General features: G+C 38.4%; 1 protein-coding gene across 1 annotated transcript; it reads left to right on the top strand.

Moving 5' to 3' along the window:
* The first annotated feature begins 224 nt into the window (after positions 1-224).
* On the top strand, positions 225-18,076 carry UPB1 (beta-ureidopropionase 1). Its single transcript, XM_074159586.1, has 10 exons — positions 225-368; positions 1,104-1,275; positions 2,813-2,900; positions 3,598-3,692; positions 4,999-5,160; positions 9,186-9,355; positions 12,729-12,810; positions 13,664-13,706; positions 14,823-14,977; positions 17,822-18,076. The coding sequence occupies exons 1-10, from the start codon at positions 268-270 to the stop codon at positions 17,903-17,905; spliced, it is 1,152 nt and encodes a 383-aa protein (XP_074015687.1). The 5' UTR covers positions 225-267; the 3' UTR covers positions 17,906-18,076.
* Positions 18,077-18,840: the final 764 nt, after the last annotated feature.

The following is an 18,840-nucleotide window of genomic DNA, read 5'->3' as shown; positions in this document are numbered from 1 at the left end:
CCGGCCCTACTCCTGCTACCGCCTGCACAGCCGGGGCTGTGAGCCCAAACCCCTCCGTGCCATGGCGGAGACCCTTCGCGGCCCAGACTCCTCGGTACCCCGGCCGCCATGCCGCAGACCCTCGGCGGCGCCCGCCAAAACCCCTCTGAGGAGAAAGGGGCGTGGCCCAGCGGGGGCCGCCCCAGGGGGGTAAAGTTCGCCGGGGGGCGCGTGCGCCTGTCTAACGGTCAGCGCGTGCCCAACTGTCGCCTCGTCCCGTCCAGCGCCATGGCGGAAGGCCTGGAGTCGGTGGAGTCGTGCTTGGAGCAGCACATCCCGCCCGAGGACCTCGCCGAGGTGAAGCGGATCCTCTACGGGGGCGAGGCAAGGTGCGCTGCCGGGACGGGCTGGCTGGCCTCCCTCTGCCGTCCCGTCTGCCTTCTCCCTCCCCCTCGGGCTCCGCGGGGATGCCCCAGCCCGGGAGTTGAGGAGGAAGGAGTCGGTTTGAGGACGGGTGCGCAGGACACAGGGCTGGGCTGAAAGGAAAAAGAAGGGTAGGTCCTGTGGTGCTTGTGGTGCTGCGGTGAGGTCAGGCTGTGGTGAGATAACCGGTGTAGTTTGGAGGTAATCCAAGTTTGGGGAGCAGGGCGGGAGAGAGGTCGTTTGAGAAGGTGGCTGACTGGAATCAAAGACCTGAGGGGGGTAATTTTGAGGGGGGGGGGGGGGGCTGGGGAAGTTGTGGTTTCGGGGTGAGGGAGCTGGAAAAGCAGGGATCTGACATGAGGAAAAATATGTTGGAGGGAAAGTGTTTTATAATCTGGGGGTGGCAGATGAAAGTTTGTACATATGTGCTCCTCGATTTCCATAGCAAGGAAATAGGGTCTGGAAATCACAATTATAGAGGAGGACACTGGGAGTTTGCTGCCATGGAAGAGAGCAGTGAGATCTGCATGACCTGACTGCTGTCTGACTGTTGTCTTGTCTGATAGCTGCATATGGGGCATGGGAGCTTGGGTGTCTGTGCAGGGGTAGGCAGTATTTGTGATCCTTTTGATCCATTGCATGCAGAGCAGAAAAGGAGAACATCTCATCTCTAAATGTCTTTTGTTTCCTGTTCAATCCAGAAAACTTAATTTCCCAGCTGCTGCTCTATCAGCTGCTCAGGAAAGAGAATTTGAGCTACAGGGGTATGGATTTGAAGCTGCTCCAGAGCAATTGAGAAGGCCACGTATTGTTCGAGTAGGACTGGTACAAAATAAAATTCCACTTCCCACAGAAACCTCCGTGGCAGCCCAGGTACACCAAATGGGATCCGGGCCATTTGTGTGTAACTCCTCTTCTACTGGATTGAGAAATAACACCCCCCAGTCGCTGATGTCAGAAACTCCAGCATGAAATCTCTGCTGATTGTCTGGCAATATAGGACCCATCACTATGTTAATGCAGCATACTGTAAGAAATAAGAATGACACGTTCAGTTTTATGTTTCTCAGAAACACCTCTTGTGTTTATCTGTGAATTGCCCAACCTGTTTGCAGTTTTTCCAAAGATAAATATTTAGTTACTGTTTTTGTACATGAAAATCCTTTGCCTCTAAAATGGAACAGAAAATCATTTACCTAAAATCAAAAGAGATGGCAAACCTTGGGAACCACAGGTGCAGTTCTTGTTTTAATTGAGCAATGTTCCATTATTGAAAAATCCATTAGAGTAAACACAGATTAATAAAGCTGTGTTCATTATTCTTTGTACAGCAGTAAACCAAATCTTATTACAAGATGACCGTCATATTCTGGCATCTTGGACACGAAAGCACTGAGGTGACATATATAGAAATAGCCTTCTAAAAGTAGCTTTAAAACAGTAAAAGAAAATAACACATTTATAAAATACCCCAGAGTAATAATTTTGTACAGTAACAGGACAGAACATTTCTGAGGTAATTTGTTTTGGAAAGATTACCTGTCACAGATGCAAGTAATTAATTCAGTATTTGGATGAAGTTTGTGCATTCTTTGTAGCATCTGTTAAAAAGACTACCAGTTATATTAATGATTTTACCTTATAAATAAATAGTTAACTATTTCTGTAAATCAGTGTACAGTTGTTGAGTTCGTAGGTCACTGCTGACTTGTCTTGGGTCCTTTTTTTTTATTGACACCTGAAAGTATCAATGCAAAGCCCTACACTTACACTTAGTTTTAATTAGAATACTCAAGAAAAAAGTACTTTGAAATGATGTTTTTTGACTAATTAATAAGTGCTTTGATGTTTTTTCTTGGCAATTACCCGGTTGGCTGTTTGGACAAAGTGATTTTGAAAATAGTTTGGAGTTAATAACTTCTGTAGAGTGTCCAGGATCCACAGGTGTGAGCAGGATTCAGAGATGACCAAGGAAATGGACTGTCCTTGCCTCATATGTTAAGATTCTGAATACTTGACTTTGAATTCACATTTACTTAACAGTGTTCTGTAGGTTGTTTACAATGAGCAGCAAAATTGTAATTTTTGCTGATTCCATTAAGAATTTTAGCTATTTGCAAGTCAGTCAGCAATGAATTGCCGTATATTTAAATGCTGTAACCATGGAATTAGAATTTCATTGGAATGCTTTCTCTATTTTCAGCATCTAAATGCTTTTAAAAATCTGTATCTCTTTCTATTATCAGTGCTCAGGAACGATAACTTCTTGAGTTATTCCCCCTGAAAGCAATGGGACTAAGTGTAGACCAAGATAAATTTAATGTGAACAAGCTTGTAAAACCAGGCTATTAATAAACAAGTGAGTTGAACATACAGCATTTTTTTATAGCGTGACACTTTTTGTAATCAGGTGGCTGCCCTGCACAGACGAATTGAGGAGATTGTGGAAGTAGCTGCAATGTGTGGGGTCAACATAGTTTGTTTCCAGGAGGCTTGGAGTGAGTATTTTCTGTTATTCCTTCTAGGTTGTCAGAGGTCAAGTTCCTTTTATTTTAACAAGTATCCTGTACTAGAAGTATGTCTTGTAAGTAAACAGCAGAGGTCTTCCAAGATACAGCAGCTGACTTTACTGGTTTGCTTTCTAAAGGAAAAAACAAAGAGTCTTAGTTAGCAGAACTGTATGGAAGATGTATGTGAAGTCTGTTATATTGAAGTCTGGTGTGTGCTGCAACAGTGATATTTGTAGGCGTGGGCCTTCTTCATGTAATCATTCCCTCATTATTTTTCTTCCAGAACTTCGGATTTTTTTTCTAGACAGATACAAAAATTTAGAAATCTAATTTTAATTAAGATGGAGTCTTTGAGGCTTAAGAGAGGCAAAAGCCAAAATGAAGGCCCAAGTTGTGAAAACAGGTTATTCACAGAAACCGTATGCTAGTGACTGAAGGGTATTTTGTATTTTTACTTCCCATAAGACTTCACTGAGTGCATTCTTTCTTTTCTACTTTGCTCTGTGTGCGTCCAAAACTCCTTACCCTTGCTAAAAATAGTTCTAAATAGCATTTGCCTTTAAACAAGGAAAATAGTTGAATCATTCTTAAGTGTTTAATTTTTTAATCTGTATTCATGCATACAGTGTGTTTTCCTTATGACATGAACTTTTTTTAAAAATTTTGTCTTGCATTGGTTTTCTAGCCATGCCCTTTGCTTTTTGCACAAGAGAGAAGCTTCCTTGGACTGAGTTTGCAGAGTCAGCAGAGGATGGGCCAACAACAAAATTCTGTCAAGAGGTAAAAAAACAGTCGAGCAAAAAAACCCCACATCCAGCCTCCAACCCCAGCCCATAACTGCCACTGATTAGCATGGATTTCTTCTTTATGTACCGGTCTTGTACCACTGAGAAGACTGAAATAATCAAAAACAAATTTTCACCTTACTTGACAAATACTATGATAGTGAGTGAACTAGAAATGGACAACAGCAGCTGTGCTCAATATTTATTTTTAAACTATTTTGCATTTGTAGACTGCTTTGTACCATGGAAGGCAAATGAAACTGCTCATTTAACTGTTCCTGAATTTTACAAGGGAGGAACAATTCTTCATACAAATGTTTTTTTAATTTCCATTTAGAAGGTGTTCCTTGCTTATTAAACAATGCTTGTATGAAGGTGAAGAATAGCTAGCCTTTTCTGAACAGGGAACACTTTCACATAAATCTTTTGCATCTCCCTGTGAAATGACACAAAATATAGGGGACTTTTTGTGGATGCAATGAGATATGTTATTGTCTGACTTATTTTTCCAGAGACTGTTGATTGCAAGGGTGTTGATTACAGAGTTTATTTTTTTTTCTAACAACTTTTTTTTAATAAGGAATTTCAATTATTTTCTTTTACAAGTGATTGAAACAACAAAAGACTGTTTTGAGGTCAAATTTACCCAGCTAATCACTGACCTATTAAGCTTTTGTAGACAGCATAGTATCTTTAGTCTGATTTAGCGCAGGTGTGTGTTGCTTCTCACTATGGAAGTAATGACACTATGGAAATTTGGAGACATAAAAGGAAGAGAAGTGATTTGAAGGAAAAGACAATATGCTAGTAAAGTGGCAGTCAGAAATTGCTGTATTTCTCGCACCGATATTATTTAACGTTTACAGTTAACATGTAATGCTATTTTACTTTTTTTTTTTTAAGTAACTCTTCATCTAGCCATGGTGTCTTCATTTTGATATGCTATTTGTGGTATACCAGAATGAAAGAATGGGATGAGATCTAACTCCTCTTATACCTGTGAATAGATGGAGGTGGGCTTTGTGTTTTGACCATTGCTGTTAGGATGCTTTTTTTCCTGTTGGTACCTTGCATTTCTAGTTGAAGGATTCAGTTGGAAAGCTCTCTGTGATGTATCCATCTTTGATGAAGAAACTGGTGATGTGGGCATGCCAGTGGACATTAACTGTTGATAACAGGCAGAGTAATGTACCAGATGAAGACTTTTTTTAATCGTTCTTTATGACAAAAAAATGAAAGTAATTACTGCAGGCTTGTAGTATAATAAAGATACAATAAAAGAATTGTGTTTGTTTGTATAGCTGGCAAAGAAATACAATATGGTTGTGGTATCTCCAATCCTGGAACGAGATGAAATACATGGGGGAACTCTGTGGAATGCTGCAGTGGTCATTTCTAATTCTGGAGCCGTCCTTGGCAAAAGTAGGAAAAATCACATTCCAAGGGTTGGAGACTTCAATGAGGTAAGATGCAGCATTGTGATTATCAAGCTAGTCTTACTTTGCAGCTCTTGTTTATGTCAGCAGCTGTTGTATCAGTGTCATGTTGGCAGGAAATATAATGTATTTCTAAGTAAATGTGGTTCATTTAAGTGTCAAATCAGTTTTTTCTCCAGTGAAATTACAGTAAACTAATTTATCAAGAATAGAGAGTGATGACTCTTAAAGGACAAATAACATGTTCTCTTCCTTTGCTTGATCGAAACTACAAAGGTATTAAAATTCTGTAAGTCCCAGCTTTGTTATATTAGTTGTGCATTATTGGCTTAGATATTTTATGCATGTGTGCATGTTGGACTTACTTTAATTTCGAAGGCAATTGTTTCATAGGTCAGGTGTTAGCATTATTTATGATCTTGATCTCTGTTTCTCTGTGAAGTTGTCATGGAAATCACAGTTCTTTTGCTGATGTTTCTTTGAGCAGAATCCCTTAATTCATTATGTTTCTGAGAGAATAGCTGGTTTATGGCATCTTCTGTTTACTAATTACATTATTTCCATTGAATCCCTCAGCAGTTTTCAGGCTGTCCTCCAGAATTAGCTTCAGAGACTGAACTGGTAGTAAAGGCAATGTCAGAAGAAAACTGGGAGATCTGAAATGTGTTTATCCATCCATAGAATTATCACAAGCAGAAAGATCAGGATTAAAAATTAACCTAAGTCTAAAAATACATTGTCTTACCTAACTAAATCTCTCCTTGTCAGCTAAAGTGAGTAATTAACAGAGGCATTTATTCTAAGCCCTGCAGTTGCTTTTGTTCCCTGTTCGAATGCTCCAGTCGCTAAACTGAGGCTTCAGAATCCAAACTGTTTTTTTATTAATTTTAAAAGGTTTTTTATGTATTGGAACTTCGTGTTCAAAACCCTCTGGAAGTTTTGACCTGGGCTCCCAGGCCTGATCAGACTGGTTTGTGTTTCTTCAGAGGAGGCTGTTAATAGGTTTTTACACAATGGATTTCTGGCACAGGCCTGCCAGTCACCAGTGTCGACTTCTATCTTTAATAATTATTTTGATATTTTAATGTTACTGTATTGGATCTGCCTTTTAGCTAGCAAAACAGTAACTAACAAACCCATATAAAATACAAGCACTAATAAAAATGAATTTTGGTTACTTTCCACATTCTTGATTTGTTCTTTGTGTAATCAAACAGAAAATAAATTTCTGTTACTTGTGCTAAAATATGATGTCTTTCAGTTTTCCAGACACTGTTTTGTGAATCAGTAGCAGATTCCGAGAAACTTCTTGCTTCTGGCAATGAAACTGTAATGAAAGGCATCTGAAAAAAAAGAAAATATTTTTACTTTTCAATGTGAAGTTTAAATAATAAATAGTTTCATTAAGAGTTTTGCATGATTCCTAAAAGGAGTTAGTTCTTATCCTAAATGCCAGAATTACCGCAAAACAATATTTATATGTTGCAGGTATGCTATAATGATTTGACATTTCTTGCTGTATCTACCTCATTACAGAAGCGCGTGTTTACCCAAAACAGCGCTGTCTTTTTAGCTGGTTTTGTTAGCAAAGCATTAAGTCCATTCTTCTGAGCTATGCAATTCTGATAGGGGAACTTTAGAAACCACCAAGACTACAGGGAAGGATTATGCTCATCTCTGTTACTTTAATGTTGTTTTCTTTATCAACAAAGTTAACCCCCAAAGGAAGGGTGGAATTTGAAATTATTTTTTATGGATTGTCTCTGTAGAGCACATAGGGAAAGGAGCCTTGTTAAAATCATGCTTGTTGAATCAGTGAGAACTATATGGAAAGGGGAAAGAGAATGGTTTGTAACCTATTCAGCCATGTGTGGGAGGGCATATAAATAAACAAAAATCAATCCTTCTTGAGACATCACAGTTTGTTGCTGTGGAGATGATTGTGACCTCTGGTAAGGAATATAGAACTAAGAATTGATGAATTCCCTGAAGCAACAGCATTTTTGTTTTTCTTCTCCTATTGTAATAAAAGAAAACTGAGAATAGAAGAAAAAAATGGAAATATAGTCAATCAGCGGAATTGTTTTGAAAAAGGATTGTGTGAGCGCCCATCACACGGTATGTTTTCTACAGACATGAAAGGAGATAAATCACTGCCCAATGGACTGTGCAAATTCGTGAGACCTGATAATAAATTAAGAAACATAAGATGTCAGGGATACTGGGTGTACCAAACCTCTGGTTCTTCTTGATTTCAGAAGATGATCCCCTGGTGTCTATCATGCCATTCTCCTACACTTTGATGAGGTCCTAGTTTGTTTCCCAGCTGTAACTGTGCTTGCTTTAAGGCCTAATGTTGTTCTGCTTCCTTCAAGACCAACAGCAGTTGTACTAACAGTAGTTGTTACAGTGGACAGAAAGTTTCAATAACAAGGGAATTGTTTTTCAACACACCTTTTTTATATGGTGAGGCACGCCCCATTGAGTCAGGCTGGTGGATTATGTTCCCTGCTTTCCTGTCTCTGAGATCATCACAAAAAGACACTATTAGGAATAAGTCTGGCTGCTCTGCAACTTCTGTACTCCCTTCATATCTACAGTCACTGTATTAGGGATGTTGGATGGCATGTTCCTGTCTATTTCTTTTCTTATCTGTGGTTCTTTTATCAGTGACTTGTCTAATCCCTTCTGAACCTGGTGATAATACCTGTTTTCACAAAGAAGCAATTTTGGAAGTGCACTGTCTGCTGCATGAAAAAAGTTACTTTGGCTGAAAGCAGGTGCAAGAGTGTAATTTCAGTCAATACCCACTACAGCTGCTGCTTTGGGATTTCTGTATGTCATGCATCTTATCCACTGCCTTTGTGATTTTGTAAATCTCATTCATAATATCACCGTTAGCCTTCTGTCTGCAGACTGAAGAGCCTTTTTAGGCTTTTTAGGCTCTTTTGCTCCTCAAGGGAGCTGCCCAGTTCCCTTCATTGTTTCAGTTGCCTTTGCTTATTCCATCTCTTGTATATCGGCGCTAGAATTGCCCAGAGTATTCAAGCCATGGGCACACAGAATTCTTATAAACCAGCAAAACGATGTTTTCTGTTACGTTTCAATACCCTTCCTGTTGATGTCTGAGATTTTCCTGGGTTTTTGACTGCCACTGAGCGCTAAGCAGGTAACTGTCAGTGACTCCAGACATACCCTTACCTTGAATCTGGGAAGAACTGTTTCTGTACATTTCATTTAGAATATCTCCTTGAATGTTTGTCTCTCTTGATAGCTGTTAACAATGTCCTGTCCTTCTTCTCACTAGTGCCTTTTACAGGAACCAGTGTATTTTCAATTGTTTAGAAATGTTTGGTATGATAAGGTGAAAGTTCACAGCATATGGTACATGGGATCTTGTAAGCCAACAATTCGCTCCAGTTTCTTTAAGGAGTGTTCTCTAGATTTATCCTGTGATTTTCCTGGTGGTAGTTTCAAACCTGCTGTTTGTTTAGAGCAGTAGGCATATGGGAAATTTAAACAATCAATCTTAGCTGTACACTGACACTTCCTTTATAACATTCATGAAATTACTGCACGTCATTACATAACAGGTGAATGTAAAGGAATTCTGTGTTTTTTAAACGGTGTTCACCATCTCTTTAATCAGAATCAAAGGATTGTCATGACTTAGAAAGTTCTTACATGGGGAAACTACTAAAAGAGGTCCCTAAAGTTGGGCAATTTGTGGATCCCTCTTAAACTTCTGTAGAAGTTTCTAGCATTAATAGAAGTGTTTGTGTCAAAGTCAGACAGTGCTTAAGTGTAGTATGAGTGAAGGGAAACAGAAAGGGGCTTGAATTTGATCTCAGCAGCTTAAGAATCACTTTTTGCTATATACCATTACAGTTCAGCTATGTACTAAATGAAAGGTGTTGTCCTCACTTATGGTCTAATGACTTGAAGCTGATAATCAGAAATTGGGAAGTGTCCAAGTGATGTTGGAGATATTTCTTTTCACTTTTTAAAGAAGTCTACATTTGTGGGTTTTTGTTGTATTTGTTTCTTTGTAGTCTACTTACTATATGGAAGGAAATACAGGACACCCGGTGTTTCAGACACAGTTTGGAGCAATTGCTGTGAATATCTGCTATGGGCGCCATCACCCTCTGAACTGGCTAATGTTTAGTATCAACGGAGCAGAGATTATCTTCAACCCTTCAGCGACTATTGGAAAGCTCAGGTAAAGTGCAAGCTGATTTAGGCTGTTGCACACTTTCTGAGTTAACTGAAAAACCTGCCCTGCTGGGGCCTCAGGGGCACTTGCTGAGGTCTTGGAACCTGAGGTATCGCCTCCTTGTTTTGCCTTCACAAAAGAATCTGCATTCTTCACCATCTGGAGTTTCGGGCTACCAGTCTGCTCGTAGTCACTGATTCTCTTCCAGAACTTTAGTTGTACATCTGCAGGTCTTTTGTCTCTGAAACAGAATTAACCAGCATGCAGCTGGTGTTCTGAAAACTAAGAGTTTGTTTAGATTATCTATGTAATATTTTTGCTTTATCACAGGCGGGCTTAGCTTGCCAGCTTGCATCGTCCACCCAGGAGCCAGTGAGTGTGATAGCAAATTGCAGTTTCAGAGCCAAGCTGAGAAACCCTTTTCTCAGAAACATTTTTTTTTTTAAACTGTTGGCAATTTTGTGATTATCAGGGCTCTTGAACCAGACTGAACCAGTGTAAACTGTTTCCCTTGAGATTAATCTTCTGCAGATTGACATTAATTGCACTCTACTGACTTGATTTCCTAAAAGAAAAAAGAAAACCAGCTCAGTGAGCTAAGAAAACACACTTCTTAGCTAGCTCATAATGGATTCATTTGTGGATTAGATCTTGAATATTCTTTGCCTCTACGTTATCAGCATCAGTCACATTTCAATATAATAACCTTTGCATGTGTCATGCTTCCAAAGCGTTGTCTGACACAGGCTGTGTATTGCTTGGGATGTGATGCAAAATAACTGCATTTCTCTGGGGCTAGTGATGGGACTTTCTTTAGGTAGAAACCTTGTAGAAATGGTTTCAGTGGTTCTTTATACCATTATTCTTGACAAAATCACCATGCCTTCCTTTCATTCTCATTGTATTCTTTGCTCCATTACTCAATACTTTCAAATTCAAATTCCAAATTAGACTATTTGTAAATTGAGGTAAGGGATTCCAGAATGTGTCTACACGTCAGCTTAACACATGATAGAACAACTGTGCTTTTTCTTTCTGTTTTTTCTTTTTTTTTTCCCTGATAACAAGAGGTTCTGAAAAGTAATTTGTTACTGTATAAAGTTTACGTACATGTGACTGAAGAAGTGATGGTAGTTTATGCTTAATTATTAATATTTGTAACCCTTTTCAGCATAAGTGGTTAGCTTTGTGTGGGGCAAAGGGGGAAAGTCTGGCCTTGCAGAGTTCTTTGGAACAAAAACATTTCCATTGTGAGTTAAAACACCATACTTTGGGCGATCTGAACTCTCTTTGACTTTGCAGCTCCAAAGATAAGTTTTAGGAAGCTAAGAGGAGCATATTTAATTGTTACTGATGATATTGTAATACAAGTATAATATCCAGTAGCAAACAAAAAGAGAAGACGTACTGATCTCTTATAATACTAAAAGTTCTTTCTCATTTCTCTTCTCTCTCCCTTCAGCTGGGCTTGTGTGCGTGGACTAATTGCAGATAACTTTCATTTTTATTTCTTTTAAACTAGAGGACGAGATTTTTCCAGTGTCAGCTTTGTAAACCTTAATGTACGAAATGTTCAGACAATATGGACTTGCTAACTGGGTATACAAGATGACAAAAGAGTTAGAAATGTCATAGGAGTATTTTTTCTAGCATTTTCCATTTGTTCAGGATTCACCCAATCCCCTCCCTAATTTAAATTTGGAGTTTCTGTGTCTCTCTAACAAGGTCCAAGAATGTTCATCCAGTTTTTGTTGCTGACAAGCTAGAAAATTCTGAGGACATTGAGCATTCATAATGGGGTAGAAATGGTGAAAAACAGATTAGAGGCATAAAATTTTCATACTCACAGCCAGTTCAGGTGCAGAGAACTGTTTAGAGCTGTAGGTTAGATGCAGTATGCTGTCATTGGAACTGCCTTTAATAGTTTTTGATATAAAAGATAATTTAGGTTGAGTAATGTTGGAAAATGTCCTTTGAGAAAGAGTTGAATGAGTATACAATGCTTTTGGGGCATTTATGTCACTACTGGAATAATATTTGTGATGTTTGTCCACTTATACCCCATTAACAGTAGAGCAAACAGAGATTACCCTGTTGTCATATAGTACTTCATTGGTACTCTGGTTGCTTCAGGCTCTCCTAATTATTGGCTTTCGCTTGATTGTTTTTAAGCATATAATTTTTATTGCAGGAAGAGGACTCTTGAGGCCCAAGTGAAAACTGTCTCTGGGGTTGTTTCTTGGCTATAGCCTTTTTTTCCCTGTCTCTCTTCTGTGAAATTGTAATTTGCTGGAGCTTTTCAATAAAAACCCTTTTTCTTAGAAGAGCTGGCTGCCAGACTCAAACCAATTGAGAAAACAGGCAATAAACCAAGTCCTTTCGATCAGTTGAGTGACCACCTCTTAAGATTCTTGAGTCTGACTGGGAGATTAATGAGTCAGATGTTTGCAACCTTGTCTTGGTACTCAGAATCTGACAGGTACATGCTGTCACAGCAGTGTACAAATTGTATCACCTTTGTTTTGGAGCTCTGAGTACTTCCCAGCCTCCTACTAACTAATCTGATCCCTGTGTATCAAACTATCTAATAAAAAGAAGACTTTCAGTTTGAAACATCAGTCAAAATTGAAATCTCGTTTGGAAAAGAGGTAGAGGCTTGTAAAAGAGGTGGAATTTTTTTATTTCTCAGTTCTTGGTTTTATGTTAATTTAGTGACTGGTTTAATAAAGAATTACTAAGAAGTTATTCAGATGCTTTTGTTAAACACGCTTTCTTTTTCATCAGCCCACCATGGGAAAATGACTTACTGGAAAGTGCTATGAAAACTGGTTGAAATAACAGAAGTAAGAAATTTTGGTAGAAAAGATTTTTTTTCTTTTCATTTTTTTATTATTCCCATAATTCATTTTTTTCATTCACTTCTGCAAAAGCCTCTTCTGCACCATTTTAGGGAAAAGGAGGCAACTTGTATGAATCTCTTACAGCTTTGCTGCAGAATGATACTTGGTATATTGAAAGTTAATGGAATGTGAAAGCTTATGTGTAAATCCTTTGCGTAATTTGGAGAGTAGAACTTCGTACACTTTAATTGCTTTGAAAATCTTGAGACGTGTTAATTTTTTTTATTTTTTTTCTGCCATAACAAAGCCGTATTTACCAGGTTGTCAGATAGAATTGGTTATACCTATATTTGAGCAGAAAATAATTGTAGTGCTTGGCTGTATCTGTGGGGAGATTTTGACTGTAAGAGGAAGATCAATCCTAGCACCTAACTTTAGCTTCTTTGACAGAAAATATACAGTCTGAGACAGTCATAGTCTAAATTTAGATCTGAAACGGACAAGTAGTGAATACCTGCCTCCTCTTTTGTATATTCCAGTGAGTCACTGTGGCCAATTGAAGCAAGAAATGCTGCCATAGCTAATCACTGCTTTACATGTGCCATCAACAGGGTAGGAACGGTATGTATCTTCACTTTGTTATTTGATTTCATAATTGTAGCATACGTTAATTTAAGGTAATGAACTGAATAGCACTAGAGTGCATAGATTCCTCCACTGTATAACTCTATATTAATATAAACCCTATGAATTAGTGTTTATAATAAGATTTGAAAATGGACAGTGATAAAGAGATGGAGGGCTGCCTTGGTGCTGGCAGCCTCCTGTTTGGTTGCAGCTGCTTCCTGTTCTTGAATTGCTCTCTTTGTAATAGGCACCCACCCTTTTGCAAATTCTCCTAGTGTCTGTGGTGAAATCAGTATTCTTTTAGCCAAAATGACTGAAAATAAAGTATGTCCTCAAGTCAGTGGGACACGATTGCTGTTGTACAGATACTACCTCTTTCTGGACACTGAAATTCTATAATGAAAATTAATATTGCACAAAATAGGTCATTCTTGCTTTCAGATTAGCCCAAATGCCCTACATGTATTTTCTTTTATGAGGTTCTCTGCAAAAATCTGGACGACTTCTTGCTGTTACGTGAATATGTTTGCCTTCTTTTGTGATCCACTAAGATGTGTTTGGTTAAATGTCTCCTCTCTTGGCTCATTTTTAGACTTGTGAAACTGATATGAGACATTCCCCAAAGCGTATGAACAACAGGCAGTGATACAAAAAGATCTTGTTTTCTAGCCTATCCACCATAGAAACCAGGCCCCTCTGATGACTCCCTTTAGACAGTGCTGATAGTATGCCAGAAAAGTTCTTAATAGATTTATATAAACTTCCATGCTAAATATGGTAGATTAGCAAGGATTTCTTGAATGAAATGGAATTATACTGCCACCTATGGATTCCTCTTATTTCACAGGAATACTACAAAAATGCCTTTACTTCCGGAGATGGTGGAAAAGGTACGTTCAGAAATCATGTTCAGTGGTTGCTAATAATTGTTAACTAGAAAATTTGAAGAAACAATAGCTCTCCTGCAAGTGTCTGTCCCATGACAGCTATGGTAGTTAGCAACTGCCATACTTAAGTCTGCTGTTCTGTAAGCTGGAGGGAAGCAGCACTTCCTATTAAAGGTGGTGGTACCACAGTATGCGGTCACCGGAAGTTCATACCTAAGGTTCCAGAGGACTAAGAGTTTTTGAGTCAATGCAGTGTTGTAGGACTGGAAGACAGAAATTCCATAAATTAGCCTGTGTTGTCAGTGCATGCACGACATTTTATTTGTAGTTTTAAGATTATTAACAGTAATAGCCCTAGCCTGAACCCCCAGCCAAGTCATTTTGCCCCGTTTCACAGATTTACTGGAATTTAAAGAAGAGAATGCTCAGAGAAGAACATGAGATTTACTTGTATGTACTTCACTTGTATGTTGAAACACTATAATTTGTCCTGTGATAATCATGGCAATTTCTGGCTTAGTCTGGAGTGGGCCTGAGCCTGTTTTTTTTCTAATTTTGTAAGTTAAATGTTTGTGGCAGCTGCTTCACAAAGGTCGGTGGTATCCATTGCTTACTAGTACAAGAGATGTGGCTGATTTTTGGCACAATTCAGAGCTGTGCAGTACGAAGGAAGATTTTTTTTTTGTGCCTCAAATCCCAGAGTTTTCACTTCTGACGTTGTATTGGAAATTGAATGGGTGCATTTCTGTCAGCTGGTTTGGAAATGTATGATTTGACAATTAGAATTAATTCAAATGCTAAATAAAAAATAATGAAAGCAAAGCTCCAAATTTAGAGACTTAATAATGGGAAAGCATAATAATGCACTGTTTAAAGAGCAATGCAGTGAGTTTTTTCCTGTTAATTCAATATATGTGAAAGCTGTAGTGTGCTTGAAAATAACTACAGGTCAACTGTGGTTACCTTAGGATCGTGCTGGGGCTCTTCGGGATGATATCTTGCTTAAAGCACAGTGAGTGAGCAACTACAAGAAATCAAGCCATGTTTTATGGGACACTGCATGTTAAGTTGTATATTTATTTGCAGATGGCATTACATCTTTTTAAAAATTTCTTTAAGCACATCATGACCTGGGCCATTTTTATGGCTCAAGTTACGTAGCTGCACCAGATGGCAGTAGGACCCCAGGACTCTCTCGCACTCGTGACGGACTTTTGGTGGTAGAGATGGATCTAAATCTTTGCAGGCAAGTCAGTGACAAATGGAATTTTAAGGTAAGCCTGCTTATAAGGAAACAAACTTATGTGTGATATTAGAACAAGCAAGCTTTCTTAACGATCATATGATCTTAAAATAGTTAAAAGGCAGCCTTTTTTTTTTTTTTTTTAACAGTCCAAAGCTTAAATTGTGAAACTAATTTAAAAGGCTGTTCTGGAGGCCAAAGGCATAAATGGATTCAGAAAAAGAATAGCCGGATTCAGAGAAACTAGGCCAATAGCTTTTAAATTAAAAACTTAGCCTTTGGTCCTTAAGTGTAGATTGCCAGGAGCTCCAAGAACTGCTTGGGGAAGTGTGTGTGGTTTCCTTATGCAAGGTATGTAGACATTTGCCACTGAGCTGAGATGGGCCTTGATCTGACCTAATACCATAATTCTTTATATTCTTATAGGCCTTACTTGGGTTTTCACTAAATTTCACCAAAACTGACAAAACCACAAGAATCTTTAAGCTTCTGAGAACTTTCTGGGTGCAAACTTCTTGCAGTGTTAACTCCTTGAATTTGTGGACATGTTGAAGCCACAGAGAGAGCTGTGTACCTTCATCTCTGAAGCATCTTAACCCACTTTTGAATTAATCTAAATCAGATTAAGAGAACTGCAAGTTTCTTCACGTGCCTTTATAAAACTTACTTATTACAATTTTTTTTGCATTCTGAGATAAAGCTAATTTGGGTCATCTGTTCTGTGGGTGTAATTTTGATTTAATTTGTCCAGCAGCAGTGCTGGTTTAAGAAATTGCCACCTCAGCACTGCAGTTTGCTAACCTTTCAGTTGTGCGAGTACAAGCTATGTGGGGTGCTGTATTGTATACAGGCTTAGTGGAGTGACCAGATTTTTTTCTATTTTTTATTTTTTCTTAAACAAACCACGCTCTAGTTTCTTCTTTTAATCTGATCAAGTTTACAGCAGGCTCCACAAGTACTCTGTTGAAATAACAAAGATGGCAAGCAAAAGGAGGAAAGAGACGGCAACTTCTTAAATAGGCTTTGTTGATGAAGAAAACTTCTTGCTTGCTTCTGTGGAAATAGGTCTTTCGTTCTAGTCTTCAGTACTGCAAGAGACTAGAATTTTTTCATATCCCCTCTTAAGATCAGCATGATTTGAACCCTAACAAAGTAGACCAGAACTCCTGGCTGGCGACTATCACCATATATGTAGGTTCTTCAGTGATAAACTAGTATTTAAAATAAGGAAACGTTTCCAAGGGGTGTTGATTTTTGCACATAATGTTGCTGTGAGCCAACATTTATTTTATAGATCTGGTTTATTTGGAACCACCTTGTGCGTTACAGTATAGTGCAATATATAATGTGTTTTATTTCAATTTGATGTAAAAATACAAATTATCTGTGGATTTGAAATGCTGAATAATTTTTTTAGTTAAAACATAGTCATTTCTTAGCTACAGCTGAATTTTGGTAATGCTGCCAATCCATACATAGGGACTAAAAAAGTAATTTCAGGTCGTCTTCTGGACAGAATTGCACTTGTTATTTTACAGATGTGTGTGATAGGTATATGGTTGTTGACATGGTGGAATTAAATTGTGCTGAGGGATTCCCAATTTTTTTAAGTCAGGCAGGCCTTTAGTTTTGCTTTGCCACCGAAATATCAGGCCCTTATTGCAGAGGTTTAGTGTGTCCGGAAGCACATGGAGCATTGCATTATAACAGCTTAGTAGGGGTATCTGAACAAAAGCAATTGTATTGATTAGGAAAAACAAACAGTAAAAGCAAAACACTGGCCTTTAGCTGTTTTGTATAGAATTGCTTATATTTTGTTGTCTTTAAGCCTTGTGCTCTAAGCACCTTAGTTTTATTTTGGTGGTGTGGGTTGCTATTGTTGGTCTTTTGGCACATAAGGCACAGCTGTGGCTTTTGTTCATAAGGCAGGGGATATCTGTTTCCTTTTCCTCTCATTTGTGGCCAAGACAGAGGTAGTTTTTGACATGAGGGGAATGAGGAAGTATGAAGTCATCGTTTATCCACTGCAGAAAACCCTTGATAGCAAGTAGGAACCTATTTAATCTGCTCTGGTGTCTGCAGTTTGCATTCAATGATGCCTGAAAGGGACATTAAGTAGAAAGTCTTTGCTAAATTTACAGCAGCAAAATAGTTAAACAAATTGTCCTCATTAGACTCTGGCAAGAAGGAAGTAGTTTGCCGCTCTCAGAGCCAGTGTTGTAGGCTGTGCGCTTCAGAAGAGGATAGTGCACTATGTAAAGTGCTGTATTTCCGCCTCCCAGCTACTGTATCACCCAAAGCAATGATAGTATTTTGTATCATTAATAGATAAAGTAAAAGCAATGCAAATACCATTGGTGGCACATACGCAAACTTATTCCTGGCAGCAGGGTTCATCAGTTGTCAAGGACACAGTATGAAGACATAATTATAGATACACTCTTCGCCTTCATTTACATAACTTACTTGAATGAGAATATTGTTGATGCATAAGAGTGAGTCCACCTTTCACATTCAACTTTCAGCTATCCAGGATCACCAAGAAAACCCCCATGATAGCCTTAAGTAATTAGTCAGCAGACATGAATGTCAGTGAAGGAGAGCTGCAAAGCAGGAAGGTGTTAATTCTAAAGTTTTACTTTTTAGAGTGGAAATGCACTTCTCTTTTGGGGTAGAAGTACAGTTTTAGGCAACACAGAATGAGTTTTTATAAAAGTATATCAGTGTGCTAAGGCACTGGAGGTCTTGCATTTTGAGTGAATTACGATTTTACTCTTTGGGGCAATTAAATAATATGTCATCATAAAAAAAATGGTGGATATAAATACTTTCATAGCTCACTAAAAGAACTGAAGCTTTGATTTTTCTTTTCCAGATGACCGGTAGATACGAAATGTATGCAGAGAGACTCACTGAAGCAGTCCAGCCTTATTTTATACCCAATGTAATCAAAGAGTAAGAGCATCTCATTACAGTCGAATGTTACGTAGCAAATGAAAAGGTACTGTTGGATGATAGCTTTACTTGGATCACAAGTTCTTATTTTAATGTTGTCATTTTAATTTCCTGTAACCAACTTTTAAGTAATAGGATTCAAAACTTTGTTAAGTAAAATAATTGAAAAATGGCTTCTTGGTTGGTTTGTTTGGTCTTTTTTGTCATTTACACTAATGAGTCCAAACTTCTGTTCTTTACTAGAAATACATCCAGTAGGAATACATTGATACAAACAAAGATGAAATTTATTCGGTACTGTGTGCTCTGATATAGTTTGGTAGAGATGATGAGTTCAGAGGACATAAAAGCTCATACATAGGCTTTGCCTTGTGTGTCTATTTACTTCTGCTTTCCAGTTTTTACCCTCTACTCAAATGCATAATTTAGAGGGAAAGGAGACATAAATTGTTTTCATCTCTTTTTTTTTTTAAATTATGAACTATTTGATGCAGTTTTGTTAGAGCTAAGGAATGTCCCAGACATGTTGTTTGAAGATCTGTGGGTACTGTAAAGCAAGACCACTGGTTCTTTGTGTTTCCCTTCACGCTAAGTATTACAACCACGGTTGGACCAATGTCTTTGATGGGCTCCTTAAGGTGCAAAAGTAGCGCTGCAGACAGATGCTTTTAATGTGTTCAGAAGCTCAGTGCTGTGTTTTGAGGCAAAAATAGAAACACTGGCTGAAGCACGAGCAAGGCTGGTGCAGTTGCCTTGCTTTTCATTGTGAACAGAAAGCCATGGAGATGCTATTTGGGATCAGGATGGGTAATGAAAACTGCTTCCCTGCAGCTGATTCCAGTAGGATACTCGGTGGTTGCGGAGTACACAGAACAGCTGTTGCACATACATAATAACAATACATTTGCTATTCTCAGCTACTGGTGTATATTGAATTTT

The sequence above is a fragment of the Numenius arquata genome, chromosome 16, assembly GCF_964106895.1.
Source record: "Numenius arquata chromosome 16, bNumArq3.hap1.1, whole genome shotgun sequence".
NCBI lineage: Eukaryota > Metazoa > Chordata > Aves > Charadriiformes > Scolopacidae > Numenius > Numenius arquata.
The sequence above is the reverse complement of the archived record's forward strand: the minus strand, read 5'-3'. Positions and strand labels throughout refer to the sequence as shown.

Bases quoted from the DNA above. Each gene is read 5' to 3' on its own strand.
- UPB1 (XM_074159586.1), top strand. From the start codon at position 268: ATGGCGGAAGGCCTGGAGTCGGTGGAGTCGTGCTTGGAGCAGCACATC. The intron at 2,901-3,597 runs GTGAGTATTTTC...TTGGTTTTCTAG, and splicing joins TTGTTTCCAGGAGGCTTGGA to CCATGCCCTTTGCTTTTTGC. The intron at 14,978-17,821 runs GTAAGCCTGCTT...TTTCTTTTCCAG, and splicing joins GTGACAAATGGAATTTTAAG to ATGACCGGTAGATACGAAAT.